Source organism: Antedon bifida, chromosome 9, assembly GCF_963402885.1.
Source record: "Antedon bifida chromosome 9, ecAntBifi1.1, whole genome shotgun sequence".
In the NCBI taxonomy this organism is placed as follows: domain Eukaryota; kingdom Metazoa; phylum Echinodermata; class Crinoidea; order Comatulida; family Antedonidae; genus Antedon; species Antedon bifida.
The window spans coordinates 14513342-14531752 of NC_136234.1; the positions used below are offsets into that span (position 1 = coordinate 14513342).

At 35.5% G+C, this 18411-nt stretch overlaps 2 protein-coding genes across 6 annotated transcripts; both read right to left on the minus strand.

Moving 5' to 3' along the window:
* Positions 1–189: 189 nt before the first annotated feature.
* LOC144852881 (uncharacterized) lies at positions 190–8843 on the minus strand. Of its 2 annotated transcripts, XM_078710920.1 has the most exons (11): positions 8642–8843; positions 7412–7442; positions 7063–7206; positions 6825–6951; positions 6555–6670; positions 4082–4234; positions 3554–3680; positions 2916–3031; positions 2504–2666; positions 1741–1856; positions 1353–1534 (listed from the first exon to the last, which is right to left on the minus strand). In XM_078710920.1, the coding sequence occupies exons 1-11, from the start codon at positions 8642–8644 to the stop codon at positions 1368–1370; spliced, it is 1263 nt and encodes a 420-aa protein (XP_078567046.1). In that variant the 5' UTR covers positions 8645–8843; the 3' UTR covers positions 1353–1367. The 2 variants fall into 2 exon arrangements, with proteins under 2 accessions (XP_078567045.1, XP_078567046.1); XM_078710919.1 differs by lacking the exons at positions 6555–6670; positions 6825–6951; positions 7063–7206; positions 7412–7442; positions 8642–8843 and adding exons at positions 4555–4585; positions 5200–5409 and having other exon boundaries at positions 190–1534.
* A 2659-nt stretch (positions 8844–11502) lies between these two features.
* LOC144851561 (uncharacterized) lies at positions 11503–18411 on the minus strand. Of its 4 annotated transcripts, none has more exons than XM_078709083.1 (5): positions 18346–18411; positions 17349–17546; positions 16587–16678; positions 13739–16421; positions 11503–13349 (listed from the first exon to the last, which is right to left on the minus strand). In XM_078709083.1, exons 2-5 carry the CDS (start codon positions 17533–17535, stop codon positions 12889–12891), a joined length of 3423 nt encoding a protein of 1140 aa, XP_078565209.1. In that variant the 5' UTR covers positions 17536–17546; positions 18346–18411; the 3' UTR covers positions 11503–12888. The 4 variants fall into 4 exon arrangements, with proteins under 4 accessions (XP_078565209.1, XP_078565211.1, XP_078565212.1 ...); XM_078709085.1 differs by having other exon boundaries at positions 17349–17610; positions 18346–18410; XM_078709086.1 differs by lacking the exon at positions 18346–18411 and adding an exon at positions 17920–18295 and having other exon boundaries at positions 17349–17543.

Genomic DNA, 18411 nt, shown 5'->3' on the forward strand with positions numbered 1-18411 from the left:
GCCTTACGACAACCTGCTCCCGTATAACCATCTTTTAAATGTACAGTTCATAACACATGACATAACAGAAATAGGTATTAGTCCATGGCATTATTTGTTTAAGAAATTCTTTTTTATTTTAAATAAAAAGGCCAAAACATACTTAATCTAATTATTTATAATGAAATTAATGATATTAATAATAAAGGCTTAATGCGCACTTCGCCGCCAAAAAAGATGCTTTTAAATCAATAGGTTATTTTTATCCTCGTACTATATTGGACACATTTGCACGAGTTAAGTAAAGAAATAGGCTTATTCAACTCTTTTAACGCGTAAAAGATCCAATTGTTGTGACTTCAACCTAAATCAGTAGCCAGTTATAAGTGATTCTAGCCATTTGGTGATTTAACGAATGATTTTTTCTCATTTTCTTAACAGAAAAAACTGCAATCCTTAGTGGGAGAGTATGTATACTTTTTCCAATTTCTGATAAACATTTGGGTCTTACTCAGATGTTGACCATACTCGTTATCTACAAATAATTATTGGGGCAGAATGCTTAAATATAATATTTGTACTTCATCATTGTTGATGGTCTAGTAACATTATAGCTTACAGATTCTCTTAATGTTAGACCATTTAAACTTCCCAATATTTTGTATTCTTTGGATAAACTTAGTACCACTACTTCCAGCTTTTTTCAACTTCAAACATGTAGGTTCTGGCTATTGGCAAATAGGGTTTTAAGAAATTAACAGAAAAACAGCATTTAACTAGAGGGTACTCCGAGAGTACAAACCTCCGCCTACTGTAAAATTCCCCTACATAAAATGCCCCCTGAATATTTTTTTTAAAAATTGTTTTTATTAGTTGTAAGTGTAAATATGCTAACTGCACACTACAAAGTTGTGGATGACAGTGTGGTGTAATGGTTATGTATCCAGCCTCTCACAGTTGAGATCGCTGGTTCAAGTCCCACTGAGGGTTTTTTTATTTATTATTTTTTTATTTCTTTTTTTTTTGTTTTTTGTGGACCTTGATCTTTGACCCTGACCCTTCAAAATGTAACCACAATTATATGATGTGTCATTGATCATTGTGGCTAAGTTTGGTGAGAATCGGATAAAAACTGTGGTCTCTAGGCAGTAAAATAGTTTTTTGTTAGTTGTGACCTTGACCTATGACCTTTTCCCCCAAATTCGAACTCGTCCGAGCTTTTTGGTCATAGATCATTGTTGCCAAATTTGGTGAGAATCGGATAAAAACTGTGGCCTCCAGGCTGTTCACAGACACACAAACACACACACAAACACACACACAAACATACAGGGGTGAAAACATAACCTCCTTGGCGGAGGTAATTATGAAAGAAAGTTTATACGAATTCAATGTTCATATTTTGTGGTCTCCAAATTCCACAAGTAGCCTACAATACGTTTAAGCGTCTTGATAATTGGTAAGAATATCGCGTTCATTATTGAATATATCAAAATACGGATAGGATGCTGTTCTAAATTGCTGTTCTGCTTTGTCGTAATCACTTTTACAAATTCTGTAATGAAAAAACACATCGTTACTCCCTTTTTGGAGAGTTTTTCAAAACATTCATTGGATTTGTGTAGAGTATCATAATAATGGGTAGTTAAATGTAAAAACGAGTACGCCACTGTCATGTTATTATTATTATTATTATTATTATTCAATCTATTCAAAAATATATATATAAAAAGGTGTATGTGCGATGTAAACAATATTTACGTTCGTAGTTGACTTGGCCATCGCCATCAATGCCTGCCTCCCTGATCATTTCATTCACGTTATTATCAGTCAACTTCTCACCAAGGTTTGTCATCACATGCCTTAATTCAGCAGCGCTAGAAATAAACAATACAAGAATAAACGTAGATGGAAGAATGACTTGATAGGTTGATTCGTTAAGCTCTGTCTACACTATCAAACTTTATGTGACAAAAAAATGTGATGTGCCAATATATGGAAATGATGATGTCATATCATTACCATATTTCGGCATATCACCACCATATTTGGATACATCACACTTTTTTTGTCAAACTAGTTTGATAGTGTAGAGCTTTATAGAAGTTAAGCTCTGTCTACACTATCAAACTTTATGTGACAAAAAAATGTGATGTGCCCATATATGGACATGATGATGTCATATCACTCCCATAATTCGGCATATCACTACCATATTTGGACACATCAAACTGTTTTTGTCAAACTAGTTTGATAGTGTAGAGCTTTATACAAGTTGGCTTATCAGAGTTGTGCATAATCGAAACCGTTGTATGTATGGAAATATTCCTGCAGAAGTCCAATCCTAACTTTCTGATTTCGTTTAATCGTGAAATTCGAATCAAAAGTTTTTTGTAGTGATTGCGCAGGCGCAGATCGATTTGTTTACAAAGTGAGCGGAGCTTGCGCGTTGCATGTTGGGAAATAGCTTTAAAGTTAACGTTTACATGATCTGCGAAAACTCCCTAATATCGAAAAATCTTACCTGATGTAACCACTATTGTCTTTGTCAAACACACTGAAAGCGACTCGAATCTCTTCTTCAGTATCCGTGTCCTTTATTTTTTCAGCCATTATTGTAAGAAATTCTTGGAAATCTATCTGTTCTAAATTGCTGTTCTGCTTTGTCGTAATCACTTTTACAAATTCTGTAATAAAAAACACATCGTTACTCCCTTTTTGGAGAGTTTTTCAACCATTCATTGGATTTGTGTAGAGTCTCATAATAATGGGTAGTTAAATGTAAAAACGAGTACGCCACTGTCATGTTATTATTATTATTATTATTCAATCTATTAAAAAAAAATCAGAACTTGCCATAGTAAAACTGAATTGCATGTAATGTACAATTGATAAAATATATAAAAAGGTGTATGTGCGATGTAAACAATATTTACGTTCGTAGTTGACTTGGCCATCGCCATCAACGCCTGCCTCCCTGATCATTTCATTCACGTTATTATCAGTCAACTTCTCACCAAGGTTTGTCATCACATGCCTTAATTCAGCAGCGCTAGAAATAAACAATACAAGAATAAACGTAGATGGAAGAATGACTTGATAGGTTGATTTGTTAAGCTCTGTCTACACTATCAAACTTTATGTGACAAACAAATGTGATGTGCCCATTATATGGACATGATAATGTCATATCACTACCATATTTCGGCAGATCACTACTTGGATACATCACACTTTTTTTGTCAAACTAGTTTGATAGTGTAGTGCTTTATACAAGTTGGCGCTTATCAGAGGTGTGCTTCCATCGATGAAATTTAGGCCTAACTAACAACAGACAAAGGAGGATCTATACGGTAACTCGTGCATAATCGAAACCGTTGTATGTATGGAAGTCCGATTCTAACTTTCTGATTTCGTTTTATCGTGAAATTCGAATCAAAAGTAGTGCTTGCGCAGGCGCAGATCGATTTGTTTACAAAGTTGGCGGAGCTTGCGCGTTGCATGTTGGGAAATAGCCTTAAAGTTAACGCTTACATGATCTGCGAAAACTCCCTAATATCGAAAAAAACCTTACCTGATGTAACCAACATTGTCTTTATCAAACACACTGAAAGCAACTTGAATCTCTTCTTCAATATCAGTGTCCTTCATTTTGTCAGCCATTATTGTAAGAAATTCTTGGAAATCTATTGTGCCGTCAACTACCATTTCATGTATTGTCCCCCAAAAACATGAAAAATGAAGATTAATAAAATCAGACTTTAAATAGGCCATTTTGCAGTTTTAATAAAGTTATTCAATTCTGTAAAAAAAGAATTATTTAACTGATAAAAAGACAAACGAAACGGTTAATTTTAACTAAGAAACATTGTTAATTTAAGTTTTTTTTTTGCTATAATTTTTTTTAGGTAAATAATTTTTTTTTCGATCCAGTTTTTGGTCAAAGTGAAAACTATTACGTGACATTAAAATGGCATATTCAACAAAAAAATTGAAGAAAACCAAATTTTAGGGGGACAATATAACTTTATAATACAGGTTTTTTTCGGATAATTGAATATAATGAATGTTGACGAAATGTTGACGGGAAACCAAAACTTACAGTCATGATCGACGACTTCATCGATCATGTCCTGGAGTTCTGCCTCCGTTGGGCTCTCTCCAAGAGATCGCATAATAGTTCCGAGTTCTTTAGTGGTGATGGTAGGCCCACCATCCTCATCTTTGTCAAACAAGAAGAAAGCCTCCTTAAATTCTGAAACAAAACCCAGTGTACTGATTTATATAAAATATTATCTGTTTTTATTATGTATTTATATTGTTTATGTGGAAATTTTCCCTTGATGACATCAGTAGGTAATAACATTGAAATGAAAATATTGAAATGAATGTGTACACAAAAATGCCAAACTGTAAGCTATACTGTATATTTCATTCACCCACAACAACTTCGCGCGCTACACCCTGGTATTCGAATCTTGGTTCCGATTTGAAAGGCGAATTGATATGTTTTCTTTGGCGGTTTTAAAATTCTATCTGTTGATTTTTAGCCCTGTAACTCATAAGGTTCCTTACCTTCAATTTGCTCCTCTGTAAATTGATCAACCTAAATAACGATTGTACAAAACATTAAGCATTTTATAGTATCACACAATATTTCAATACTATAGAGTTAGGATACCTTATAATGTTTAGGTGATACTGTATACAAATTAAATCGATTGTTCTTTTTTTTGCCGTATGTCCACATTTACAACTAGGCTGTGGCATCATAATAATATTGATTTTATAGTGTCATATCCGCAAAAAAGTAGGTTCTCTCAAGTTAACAATAGAGGGATAAAGGGGATTCCAAGTCTGTATTTTCGTTTCGATTTTTGTTTGAAAATACAGTTTACAAGCTCAAGTAGTATACGTATAAAATGCCATATATGCAAAATATTTATATTTTTACTAATATTAAGTCAAAACTCCGTCTGGACTACCAGAGTTTCTCGGTTCGAATTTATTGTGGTGGGCCATTTCAGATTTTAGAGCAACGGTATAAAAATCTCTTGAACCCCATTGTTTTCGTGGTCGGCGCTGTTCTTCAAGAAGTTTCCATAATTTGTATTGTTCACTAATTTATAACAATTTCAGCCCAAATAATGACCTTCGGCTGTGTACGTATGACAAAATGACAACAAATAGCCTACTACACGCTATCCTACTAACACTCACCATTTTAAAATAGGTAGGCAGATATGATAGGCCCCTATTGAGTAGTAATGGTATACAATTTAATTGGTAAGACGAATCGGTGACTGCATAATCACGTACAACGATAATATATTTATCAAATAACAAACACAACGTAGACGAAGTACTGTATGTATACAACATTATTTTGGACTTTGGAAATTCCCGTAGACACTTCATCATAATTGCATAATGTTGTGGATGGAATAAAGTGCGCCATCTGGCGATTTATAATAGCAGTACAGTAATAGATAATAGCTAAAGATTATTATATAAAAATATAGGCTTCGGCTTTTATTATATCTATGGTTACGTTACAGTATTTTAGAAAAACTCCCAAACATTTACAACCATTCGAGAAAAGCAAATGAATGAACAAGTCGATCGATTTCTTCCGGAGAGATTACAATTTTAAAAAGTAGTCAAATCGTATTTTTAGTGTTTTTTCAAACGCAACCGTTTCCAGTATTTTAGTAGCCACTGGATAATGCATTGAGCAGGAGAGGAGAAGGGTATCTTGAAGAGATGGGTATCGTTCATTCTGCTGATAATTATATTATTTTCTTTCACTTTTAGATAAACAAAACAGAAGACATTAAATATGTATGAAAAGTGCAAAATTTCTTTTAATAATGTTATTTTTACATTAACAGCAGGACATGAACAATATCTAGGCCTATCTATAAAACAAATTTAGATAAGACGTCATAGAGAGCGTTTGATTTTCTAATCTTCAGTACTCTTTGCTATTTTAAGGTTGAACAATGTAATCAAAATAGTGCAATGTAACATAATTTACAGATATATCTACTAAAATCAATTGATACGTATTGCTGGTATTTTCATAATCGTTGCAATATCGAAGTCATGTGTCGGTTAGGCCTCCGTATTTTCCATTACATAAAAACAAGGTTGATCATCAAAAGAACTGTTCTACTTCGTCGTCATCATCTTTACAAACTCTGTTAAAAAAAACCCGATGGATTTTAAAATAGACATGCCTACAAATTCTGATAAATGGACGCCGTCTGGTCAGTGCAGGCGTAAAGGCCTATCAAGAATGGGAGCATAATTGCAATATCAAATTCATGCGGCAGTTAGGCCTCCGTATTTTCAAATACGGATTTCAGACATGCCTACACATTCTGATAAATAAAGTGGACGCCGTCTGGTCCGTACAGGAGTAGAGGCCTATCAAGAATGGGAGCTGCAGACGTGCCGAACATAAGGCTATTTACATCACTATGATGTGCGATGACAATGATTTGCGATAAATATTATGTATATCACACAGTACACCTCAAGTCCATTTTAAATACAGTAATTGAATTATTTACCTTCGTAGTTGACTTGGCCATCGCCATCAATGTCTGCCTCTCGGATCATTTCATCCACCTCTTCATCAGTCAACTTCTCACCAAGGTTGGTCATGACATGCCTCAACTCAGCAGCGCTAGAAATAAAACAATATAAAGAGTAAACGGCCGTAGAGATGACGTCACACACAAGTATAAATAGGATCCACTACTGTCTCAGAGCCTGGATTTGAATACATTTCTGCGGACATGATCCGAATTTCAAATCATAATAAACTCGACAAACCATACCTGATGAAACCGTTGCCATCTTTATCAAATACACGGAACGCTTCTCGAATCTCTTCTTCGGTGTCCGTGTCCTTCATCTTCCTTGCCATCATTGTAAGAAATTCCGGGAAATCTATTGTACCGTTACCTTATGAGAAAAACAATTTAAAGTTACACTACATTGTTTTTTCTCCGATAATTGAACATATATAATAACCTTTTCACATTGAAACGAGATATATTGGGAACCCAAACCTACCGTCGGCATCGACTTCATTGATCATGTCCTGGAGTTCTGCTTCCGTTGGGTTCTGCCCAAGAGATCGCATGACAGTTCCGAGTTCTTTGGTGGTGATGGTACCATCTCCATCTTTGTCAAACAAGGAGAAAGCTTCCTTAAATTCTGGAGAGAGAAAAATAACACCGTACTAATTTGTACAAACGAAAATCTGACTGCAAGCCGTTCCACTCCACGTGGCCTCGTCATTGTTTAAATTTCGCGCGCTACACTCTGGCAAACAAATTTGGTCCCGCTCTTGAGTCAATCGAAAGATGGATTGGTAATTGGTTTCTTTTGGGGTAACTGTAATTCATAGCATATGTCTTACCTGCAATTTGCTCTTCTGTCAATTGATCAGCCTAAAATAAAATGATTGTAATCAAATCAATTGTTTATAACTAATCGATAATTCAATACACGTTTCGATATGTCTTAATGTTTATAGATAATGTGTAGGCCTACAGCTCTGAAGGACATCTTAACACAGTAGGCCTATGTTTCAATGAAGTTAATTTATTCAGTTGAATTGTATTTATTTCCATTCCAAAGTTTTGACGACGGCCTATATTCGAAATTACCCCTGCCTGTCCATTATCGACATACACAACACGAACTAGCACTCGACAACACTCAAAACATTCCGTTTACAATGGAAGTGCTAATCCGATATCAATAATTGTTAGATAAGTCGTAGATTGTTAATAATTAATCTGTGTTATTGAAAGTGGGCTTCCTTTGGGTCAGTGAAAACGCGAAAACAAACGAATAGTAAATTATTATAGTAAGATCAAACGTGTTTTACACATTATCCAGGGCTACACATTATCCAGGCCTACACACCCAGTTTAATCATTATTTTTCTTGATTACACTGCATTGCCTCCGTGGAACGGAAACGCCTATTGCCCATATATAGTGGGAACTACTGTAAGCCCCCTGAGTTAATTCTTTAAACACCGTTAACAAAAGAAGTAACACGATTCGTTGAGCAAGTACCGCAATGCGGCAAAACGTTCATTATTTGAACACAAAAGCATTTGACGTCAGTGAATACTGGGATTACAATGCGAAGTTCCGGAGTCCTAGATATGTTTTTTAATTCGAATTTACCATGTTTTGCATGTATTTAAAGGGGCGGGGGTTCTTAATTTGCCTATGGACCTATATTTTGCCTCAGGAATATGTCACCCATTGCAGATGCCTATAGATAATGGGCGAGATTAACAAGTCCCTGCATACTCTGGTTTAAACATACCAATATTCGTTATATAAGGCCTACTAGACCTATAGTTGCATCTTGTTTGTTCCGCATTCTATTTTAATCAAAGCTGTCGTATGTAAATATAACCTCTTATTAATTACAAATGAATGACGGTACATATAATTTCAGCACAAATGAAGTGTAAATGTGCACATTAGAGCCAAAAATGAAGAATTATTTGTTTAGAAAAGTCAGTCCAAAAATGCCCTTCGGCAGATATAACAACATAAAGCGGTAAACTTGAACTCTGTTATGACAACTTTTACAAAAAATAAAATCATCAGATCATAACACTTACCATTTTTAAGAAGGTGGTATGGATTGATGAAAGGTGGTTAATCTACGGTGGTTGCAGCAGCAGAACTGAAAGACAATCTGTGTGGTGATAGGATTGCGAACAAACGGTATGCAAATGAGCGACCTGTTGAGACGAATCGCTGATGACTGCACAACTACTAAATTGTTAAGTTTTATTCATGCATTCTTTGTCCGCTAGTAACCACTCAACCGATCCGTGCCAACGATTTGTATTATTATTATTTACCCTGAAAATATCGAGGTTATTCTTGTATCTGATGGACTGTAGGCCTATTTGTCATGTTATATAGGCCTACATAAGCACGGCGGATCCTGAGAAGAGAGCCGAGGGAATCGGGCCACACTTCCTCCTTAACCTAATTTGGGGAATTTCAGCTGTATGTTATTTTATATTCAAGACTGCCAAACTAACATTGACAATTTGGTATAAAATCGTGACTAATACATTAGCATATGGTTAATAATACACATTTTTCATTTATATTTTAAAAAAAATGTATGTATTGTGTTATATTTTGTGTGAAATAAAATCTGAAACTGAAACTGAAATGTTATTAATTGTTATTAATTGACTAAAGCTAACAAAGCATTTGGCCAGTATAACAATTGCTTGGTATAATCATGGACCAATAAATTAAGTCCATGGGTGAGTGTATACATTGTTGTTTTTAGTCACGTCCAACGCGACTCTACAGCTCACTACTATGTCGGCCGGTTGGTCGGTAAACACTAACTTGAGCACGCGACTGTAGCCATGTATATGACTTGTTTTTTATAGATTAATTGCTAGCCAAAGTTATTTTTTACTTTGAATCTTGCTAAACATTTAAGTATATTCCTTACTTATTTTTAAATAGATATATACCTACAGACCATGCCTATTGATTTTCACAAAAGCATATAATAAAATAACAAATATCGCGCTCATTTTCCAAGTTTCTGAGCGCATTGTATTATTATTATATAGTATAAAACTTTTTCAGAATGACCCATGCGACGACAACAAAATTATTTGTTCAGGGCGACAATATATATTAAAAATAACCTTACAAAGTATAAGCAAGTCTATTGAATTACTGTAACAATCATTACAAATTCAGTTTGTATTTTTTACATATTAGTAAGATGCACAGTTAGTCGAAAATCTTTACTCATGAATAAAAATTGGAATCGATCGCTATACTGAGTTTCAATTATGTATTGTTTTCTTATCATTCCTTGTATAGCAGTAAAACTCGAACCAGTGAAAAACAAACAATATAACTCTGGCGTTGCATTGTCTTAATGCACTGTGACTCATGACTACAATAAACTTTGAATTGATCGATAATATAATTATAGCTAATTTGTTATCTTAAATTGAATTATATTATTATTATTACCTGATTAATTCAGAGCACGAAAGGGATTGGCAATAATTATTCAATAATTTGAGAAATTATGCCCGGGACCATTGTGTATTTATTGATGATAAAAAAAATTCACACAAATAATAAAAATAAAATAGAGGTCATGTTAGAAAGGAACTCTTGGTAAAGGGATTCAGGGATTGTTGTTAAAAAAATAATTTCAGCAGTGTTTTCCGTTATAAAAATTAAACAAATCCTATAAACAATACGATAATTTACTATCGTATTATTACTTAATCGTATTCAGCATATAACTGCAAATATGTCAAGTTTAAATCAATCATATTCGGTCTATAGTTTACAACAAAAAACTACTGAAAAAAAGTTTCAACATTCCCTTCGAACAGACAGGCGCAACAGCGAATCAGCTGGCGAGCATTTTATGCTGAGTGGAACAAATTTGGTGACGTCGGCCACTGATGTCTCCAAGGTAAGAATTGATATTTTGAAATTGTTTATGATTAGAATAAAGATTAAAAGAAATAGACTTTTAATAGGTCTATATATCGTTGGTTCCCTTCCGCATAATAGTTAATTATGCAAGTCAAAATAAATGCCCACGACGCCGCGCTATCGATCTTAATCCTTGTTTTAATCGATATGAGAAAAAGGCGGACGTGTTGTAAATTAAATAAACATATGGCTACTTTTTATAAATATCTGAAAACAGATCAAGTAAAAGAATATTTTCTTTTGCAGGTTTAACGCAGAATTTGCTGACGGTATAGGGACGTGGTTACTGCGTAAACGGCAACCGTTGCACATGCTGATCGGAAGTGACCTTTTCACTGACCTTTTGCACTCTTCCCTGATTGGCAGTGACCTTTTTCACTCTTCTTTGATTGGCAGTGACCTTCTTCACTCTTCCCTGATCGGCAGTGACCTTTTTCACTCTTCCCTGATCGGCAGTGACCTTTTTCACTCTTCCCTGATCGGCAATGACCTTTTTCACTATTCCCTGATCGACAGTGACCTTTTTCACTCTTCCCTGATCGGCAGTGACCTTTTTCACTCTTCCCTGATCGGCAGTGACCTTCTTCACTCTTCCCGGATCGGCAGTGACCTTTGTCACTCTTCCCTGATCGGCAGTGACCTTCTTCACTCTTCCCTGATCGGCAGTGACCTTTTTCACTCTTCCCTGATCGGTAGTGACCTTTTCCACTCTTCCCTGATCGGCAGTGACCTTTTTCACTCTTCCCTGATCGGCAGTGACCTTTTTTACTCTTCCCTGATCGGCAGTGACTTTTTCACTCTTCCCTGATCGGCGGTGACCTTTTTCACTCTTTCCCTGATCGGCAGTGACCCTTTTCACTCTTCCCTGATCGGCAGTGACCTTTTTTTTTGGAAAGTCAGTGGGATGAACATACATAAGACGAAAAAAAAGAACCAGTCATCAGTAATCTTACTATGTAAACATTTATATTATTTTGTACTTACTAAAATAACCGCTTGTGCTACAGTATATAACAAACTTAGTTTGAATTATTCATTTTTTCATTTATTATGCTTCACAAGACAGACGCACACATGAAAGTATGACGATCTATAACGTGAAAGTATTATGACGTAATCTATAACGTGAAAGTATTTGACGTGATCTATAACGTGACAGTAGTATGACGATCTATAACGTGAAAGTATTATGACGTAATCTATAACGTGAAAGTATTTGACGTGATCTATAACGTGACAGTATTATGACGTAATCTATAACGTGAAAGTATTATGACGTGATCTATAACGTGAAAGTATTATGACGAGATCTATAACATGACAGTATTATGACGTGATCTATAACGTGAACGTATTATGACGTAATCTATAACATGAAAGTAGTTCACATGATCTAAGCTAGTAGGCCTGGTTAAAGATTGGTGTAAACGGCATTCCATGCGTTACCGGCGGTTAAGGCTTATATATATTATATATATATATACTAATAATTGTAATATACTTAAACATTAATGAATACCATGATCTACAAAAGTATAAAGTGGAATAATTATAATAATATGTTCTAATTTCTAATAACATTATATGACTAGTAAAGTTATTCTATATATTATATAGTTTCACCATTGTTTAAATATTTTAATAATACTGTAATAATATAGGAATGTTTGGAGTATCAACTTTTCCATTATGATTATACACATTTTAGCATACTAAGTGGACGCCATTTATAACGATTACAATGATTATTATCAAGTACCATAATAAAATAATACGTGGAATGTTAGAATCCACCAGTGGACGTTTTATCGTTTGATAATGTACGGTTATAAAGATTTAACAACCCGTTCCATTCATAAACATTGACGAGGAATTAATTTATTTATACACATTTTAGCATACTAAGTGGACGCCATTTATAGCGATTACAATGATTATTAGCAAGTACCATAATAAGTTAATACGTGGAATGTTGGAATCCACCAGCGGACGTTTTATCGTTTGATAATGTATGGTTGATAAAGATTTAACAACCCGTTCCATTCATAAACATTGACGAGGATTTAATTTATTTACAGTATACAATTTCACAGTGTAAACGGCAGTTTAGATCTAGAAGATCAAGTGATCTTTGCTTTAGTGCAAGTAAGATTGTTTGGCAATCAAGGTATATTTAGCAAACTATAATTTGGTATATATTGTACATACAAGACATTTGACATTTACATGTTAAGACCAACCTGCGGTCATGGTGCTATGTTATGTTGATGTTGTATGTATGTTGTATATTATTAAAGTGTATGTGTTTACAAGGGGGCTCCTTGATCACAGCATCTGCTATTTTGTTGTTAGCCACAGTAAAATTCTACTTTAGTGGCTTTCGGCAAACACCACAGTTTAGATTTTTACTTTCTAATTGTCGGAAACAACTTCCACAACATGCGTGCGAACAGTACGCTGGAGACTTTTTATTCCGCAGAGGTCCCAAGCAAATTGGACATTTCTGATCATGATCGCTGATGTACTGATCTGTAGGCCAATCATTACTGTGTATGCCTACACTTGGGAGATTATCCTGGAAGTCTTCTTCAAGAAATGCAGAAGAGAAGTACCCAGTATCCATTGAACTTCCCGACAGTAATGTTGAATCTCTATGCGGGATATTTGTGTTCAATTGCTGCAATCTTTCTTCGATTAAAGAAATCCCCCTTTCATCCCAGTCTACTATTCGAATCTCCTTTACATGTTTAGTTGGTTCCACCAAGAATCTAGAAAGTGCATTTCCAAATGATTTAGCAAAAACACTACGTGGTATCCCATAGGAAGCTGTAGATCAAAAGAAAATGTTGTAAGAAAATACACAAGAAGTAATAATCAATACTGCATGCGTTACATGAGTATACCATCATTATGTAAACTACGCACTTTTGCCGCAACGTAAGAACATACTCTTCTATTAATTTCGCACCCTCTCTTACGAAAAATTAAATCATCATTGTTGTGACGTACGCAAAACAGAATACACGGTTCTGAATAATATGTCTACGGCACCATGCTTACGTCACTGGCTCCGGCACGCAAGGTTATATTCTTACGGCACGTTGCGTCGATATACGTTGCGTCTACGTCTTGTTGCGTCCTAGTGAGAACGAAGCTTTAAGAGCGTTCATGTTTATATATACCCATAACTTACTAACACATTATTGAAGACTTACCTGTTCCAAGAAGTGGCAGTACAATCGAATTTGCAGAAAGATTATCTCGTCCAGCTTTAAATATTTTGAACAACATCCCTTCAAGAAGATGTTCTGTGCCATAGTCATTCCAACGAGGAACCACGGCATTTACAACATGTGAGCAAGCGATGCCTTCATCAACGTCCACCCATACAATCTCACCATTTCCCACACTTCCACGATTCCTGATCCAACGGTCACATTGTGATTTAAACTTTGGCCCACAAAGTTCACTAATTTGTGCTGCAATGCCTTGATTACATTGCAGTCCGTTATCTGATGAGCAGACAATGACACTTGCAAATTCATCGAGGATGTTACTTTTTGTCCCGATAACTTTAACATTTTTAACTGTAATTTCGAAGATTTTACGACTACTTGAGTACGTAGAATCAGAAAAATCACAATCACTTCTCCGTCCATTACCTCTTTTAGAATTAGCTGAGGCAAACGATCTCTTTGCGATCGCAGCACTATCAAACTGATGTCCATTTTGTATCCCTTTTGGTTTCCTACTGCTTGGTTGACGAACACTCACATTGCGTGGTAAGGTGCTTGTTCGAGTATCCGACGAGTTAGGCTTCAATTTTTTGACTGATTGTGAAGTGGTGGCAGTCAAATATCTACTACTACCAGGAGAACCAAGCATCTCTCTAAATTTGGTCTTAGCAGAATTAATATCTTTACTCTTTCCATATATATAGAATTTGTTTCCAATTACTTTTACCAATACAGATTTTGATTGAGTCAACTCTTTTTCTGCAGGAATATAATGCTTTGAATCTGCTTCCTCTGGTGTCAGGGTAAACACGTCTTCTTTAGTACTTGACTTGATGGTGTCTGTTAAATTTCTAAATTCCTTAGTAGCTTCTTGTACTCCCTTGGTATTACCAGATACATTTGATTTTATGATAACTGATGTTCCTTTTTGATTGATGGTAACTTTATTTGTTCGTTGTATGCTATCCAAATCACTGGAAAGAACTTTTTGAACATAATTCAATAGGTTTTCTGATTCCTTTACAGTCATCGGCTGGTTTGAATTTGCTCTGGTTATTATATCTTTGTGTGTTGTACTTTGTTTCAAAGCTGCTGAAGGAAATTGAGTGTTACTATTGAAAGAATGAGTAGAATCTTGTGTGTCTTTACTCTTTGAGTCATATTTTGTCAATGAAGGATTGTTATGGATGCCTGTTCTCTTTGACGCCGTTGATGAAACTGAAGTTGCTGAAGATGTTTTGCCACTAGAAGATCCAAGCATCTGTTTAAGTTTACTTTTAGCAGCATCGATGTCGGGTCGTGTTCCATAGAAGTAGAATTTTCTTCCTACGACCTTCACCAGTAGTCGCATTGATTCGGTCAGTTCTTTTTCGGCAACAAAATAATTCTTCGATTCTGCTTCTTCTAAGGTCAATGTAACAACTTCTTCTTTAGTCTCTGATGTCACCTTTTTTATTAAGTTCTTCAGTTCTTCCACAGCTTCATGAGTGTTATCGGATCCAACTGATTTGACGGTAACAGTTGTGTGGCTTGTCCTATCAAAATTTACTTTATTTTGACGTTGCATCCGATCTAATTCTTCATGATGGACAACTTGAATATAATTTAAAGCGTCCACTTTACCTTGTACACTGATTGGTCGACTTGAATCACTGATTGTTGTTCTGTTGACACCTTTTGGTTTAGAACATTTCTCTTCTTCGTAATCCATTTTTTCACTGTCATCACTTGAAAATACATCTTCCACTTTATCTTTAAATTGTACATCGATTGTTGACCTGTTGGTACCTTTATGTTTTGAACATTCTTCGTCACTTGAAAAAACATCTTCCACTTTTCCATTAGAATATACATCATATAGATTTTGTTGCCGACCGGAGTATCCACTAGTAGAAGTATGTGCCTCTTCTGAATTTTGATTAGAAACTTTTCTTGTTTCATATTTAGTCTTTGAGTCGTGTTTTGTAGCTGTCGTTGAGTGATTGTTATTTCCACTAGAAAATGTTGTAGACTGTGCAGATGTGGTGCCACTAGAAGATCCAAGCATCTGTCTAAGTTTGCTTTTAGCAGCATCGATGTCAGGGCGTGTCCCGTAGAAGTAGAATTTTCTTCCTACGACCTTCACCAGTAGTCGCATTGATTTGATCAATTCTTTTTCTGCAGCAGAATAATTCTTTGATTGAGCTTCCTCTGAGGTCAAGGCAACCACTTCTTTCTCAGTCTCTGTTAACACCTTTTCAATCAGGTTCTTCAATTTTGTTGCTGCTTTATGAATATTATCAGAACCAGCTGATTTTATGATGACAGTAGTTTGGCTTGTCCTATCAAAAGTTACTTTATGTTGACGTTGAATCCTATTTAAGTCTTCATAATGGACTGTTTGGATATAATTCAATGCATCCTCTTTACACTGTATACTGATTGGTTGACTTGAATCATTGGTTGTTGGTCTGCTGTTACCTTTAGGTTCTGAGCTTTCATCTTCGTAATCCATGGTTCCACTGTCGTCACTTGAAAATACATCTTCCACGTCCTCATTAGACGATGCACCGCTTCTACCTGTATGTTGTTGCCAAGTGGAGTAGGCATCACTATTGGATGTGTTTGCTTTTTGTGACGTCTGATGCCATTGAGTTGAGGACTGTCCTGCAAACCTTTTCTCCTGAAAAAATATTGGAAAGTTTTAAAATTGAATGTTTTTTTTGAAAGTTTTTATATATTAGATAAAAAATCTTGTGAACAAATCCTTTAACAATCCAGGTATTTACTTTTGAAAACATCTATTAACAATTAGGAAACAAAGAAATTATTGTTGATGTTACATTACCATTTTGGTTGTCCTTGCTTTTTTGGGTTGTAAGTGAACTTTGACATTTCCAATGACATGACACCTTGATGACCTCATTAACGACGACGCCACTGTGATGGCAAATAAAAAGAAATTGAAAACAAAATTATTTTACACAAGTATAGGGTTGTTTGGAGATGCTTCTTTGTGAAGTATTATTAAAACAGCTCTGTCTACACTATCAAACTTTATGTGACAAAGCAAATGTGATGTGCCCATGGACACAATGACGTCACTTTTTAGTGATAGTGTAAACAGCGTTTTAGGGCATTTCGTGTTATGTTGCAGGTGCACAGCATTCCACCATACTAAAGGATAGCAAGCAAGAAACAAATCAGATGCGATTTTGTTCAATCTCATATAATTGATTGACTTTACTGTTTTATATGATATCCACTAATGATTAAATATACGACCAGACCAATTTTATAAAGGGAATTTAAGCCGTATTGTATCTTTGTTAGTACAAACTTTATTCCGGCAATAGAGGGCAGTGTAGGGTTTTTTCTGTATTTGAAATCGATTACGTAGCTCTAAATCAATACAATTGTGACAACAATGGCATACTGATTCAATGGCATTACGTCTGTTGTGTTTGTCCCCGGAGTTATTGACTGTGCTAGGGGTACGCGCTTACCCCTTCTGACATCTAAAATGACTATTAATGTTATATGTATTGTTACCGTTAGCGTTTAAAAACAATCCTGGATTTTCCCGCCCCGTCGCAAGATTTAAACCTACCGTCGGGATTATCAAATATGATAACTGCTGTGTCTTCATCAACCGTTATGATCTTATTTATATCACCACCACCATTTCGTCTTTTTCCAAAGTAAAGTTCCAGCTTGTCCTTGCTGTACCCATTAATCTCTTTGATACCAGTCACCAGCACAGAATTTGGATCCTCTATAAACCTTTCAGGATCCATCACACACCCTTCTATTCCGAACAAGACATGTACATTAAAGGGAATTGTCACTTGTGTTTTATCGGAACCTTTTCCCTGTACAATAGACATGTTTATGAGGTGCATAGACAAAAGGCCATGGTGATAAAAAAATTAAAGATTGAAATACAACGGACTGACCGTCTGACGGCAAACAATGATTTGGATTAGAGATGCAAGTAAGGGAAACTGTACGCCTACCAATGGGTTCTGCGGCCGATATTTGTCAGCTCATGGTGTCAACCGAGGAGGAAAAAAGTGACTTAACTCTATTTTAGGTAATTCCCTTTTCTTATAATCAATCAATCAATCAAAATAACATTTATTTCCGTCATTCATACACAAACATAGGCTATGATTTCTTACAATAGGCCTATACAAACATAAAAGAGCCACAGGTTTCAAAAAGAAAAGCTTGTGCTGACAGTGAAGGAGACCATGAACAGGTGCTACATTCTTTCACTAGAATAGAATTATACTAATTCCTGCGTGAATAGCCTAGCTACATTGGTGGCTCAGGCTCAGAGCATTTTAGTCTTTGGCTTAGAATTCTTCGTAGTTTATCAGTAATTATTCAATACAAATAATTAGGTTGATAAGAGATTCTGAAGTCGACCACGAAAAGTATATTTTCATGGGCAATCCAGACGTTTTCCCGCCGGCAGCCTCATAGTGCCAACGCCCTACAGAGTCTAATCCTTGGCCACATATGCGCGCCTAAATACATAAATAAACCGTAACCCTCCCGCGACTCAATCATCTGAAAAACTTACTAATATTTATATTACTTACCCTTTCTAGCTTCCTCTGAAGAACTATACGACCACCACACTAATTTAGTTCAGTCTAAAGTCCATC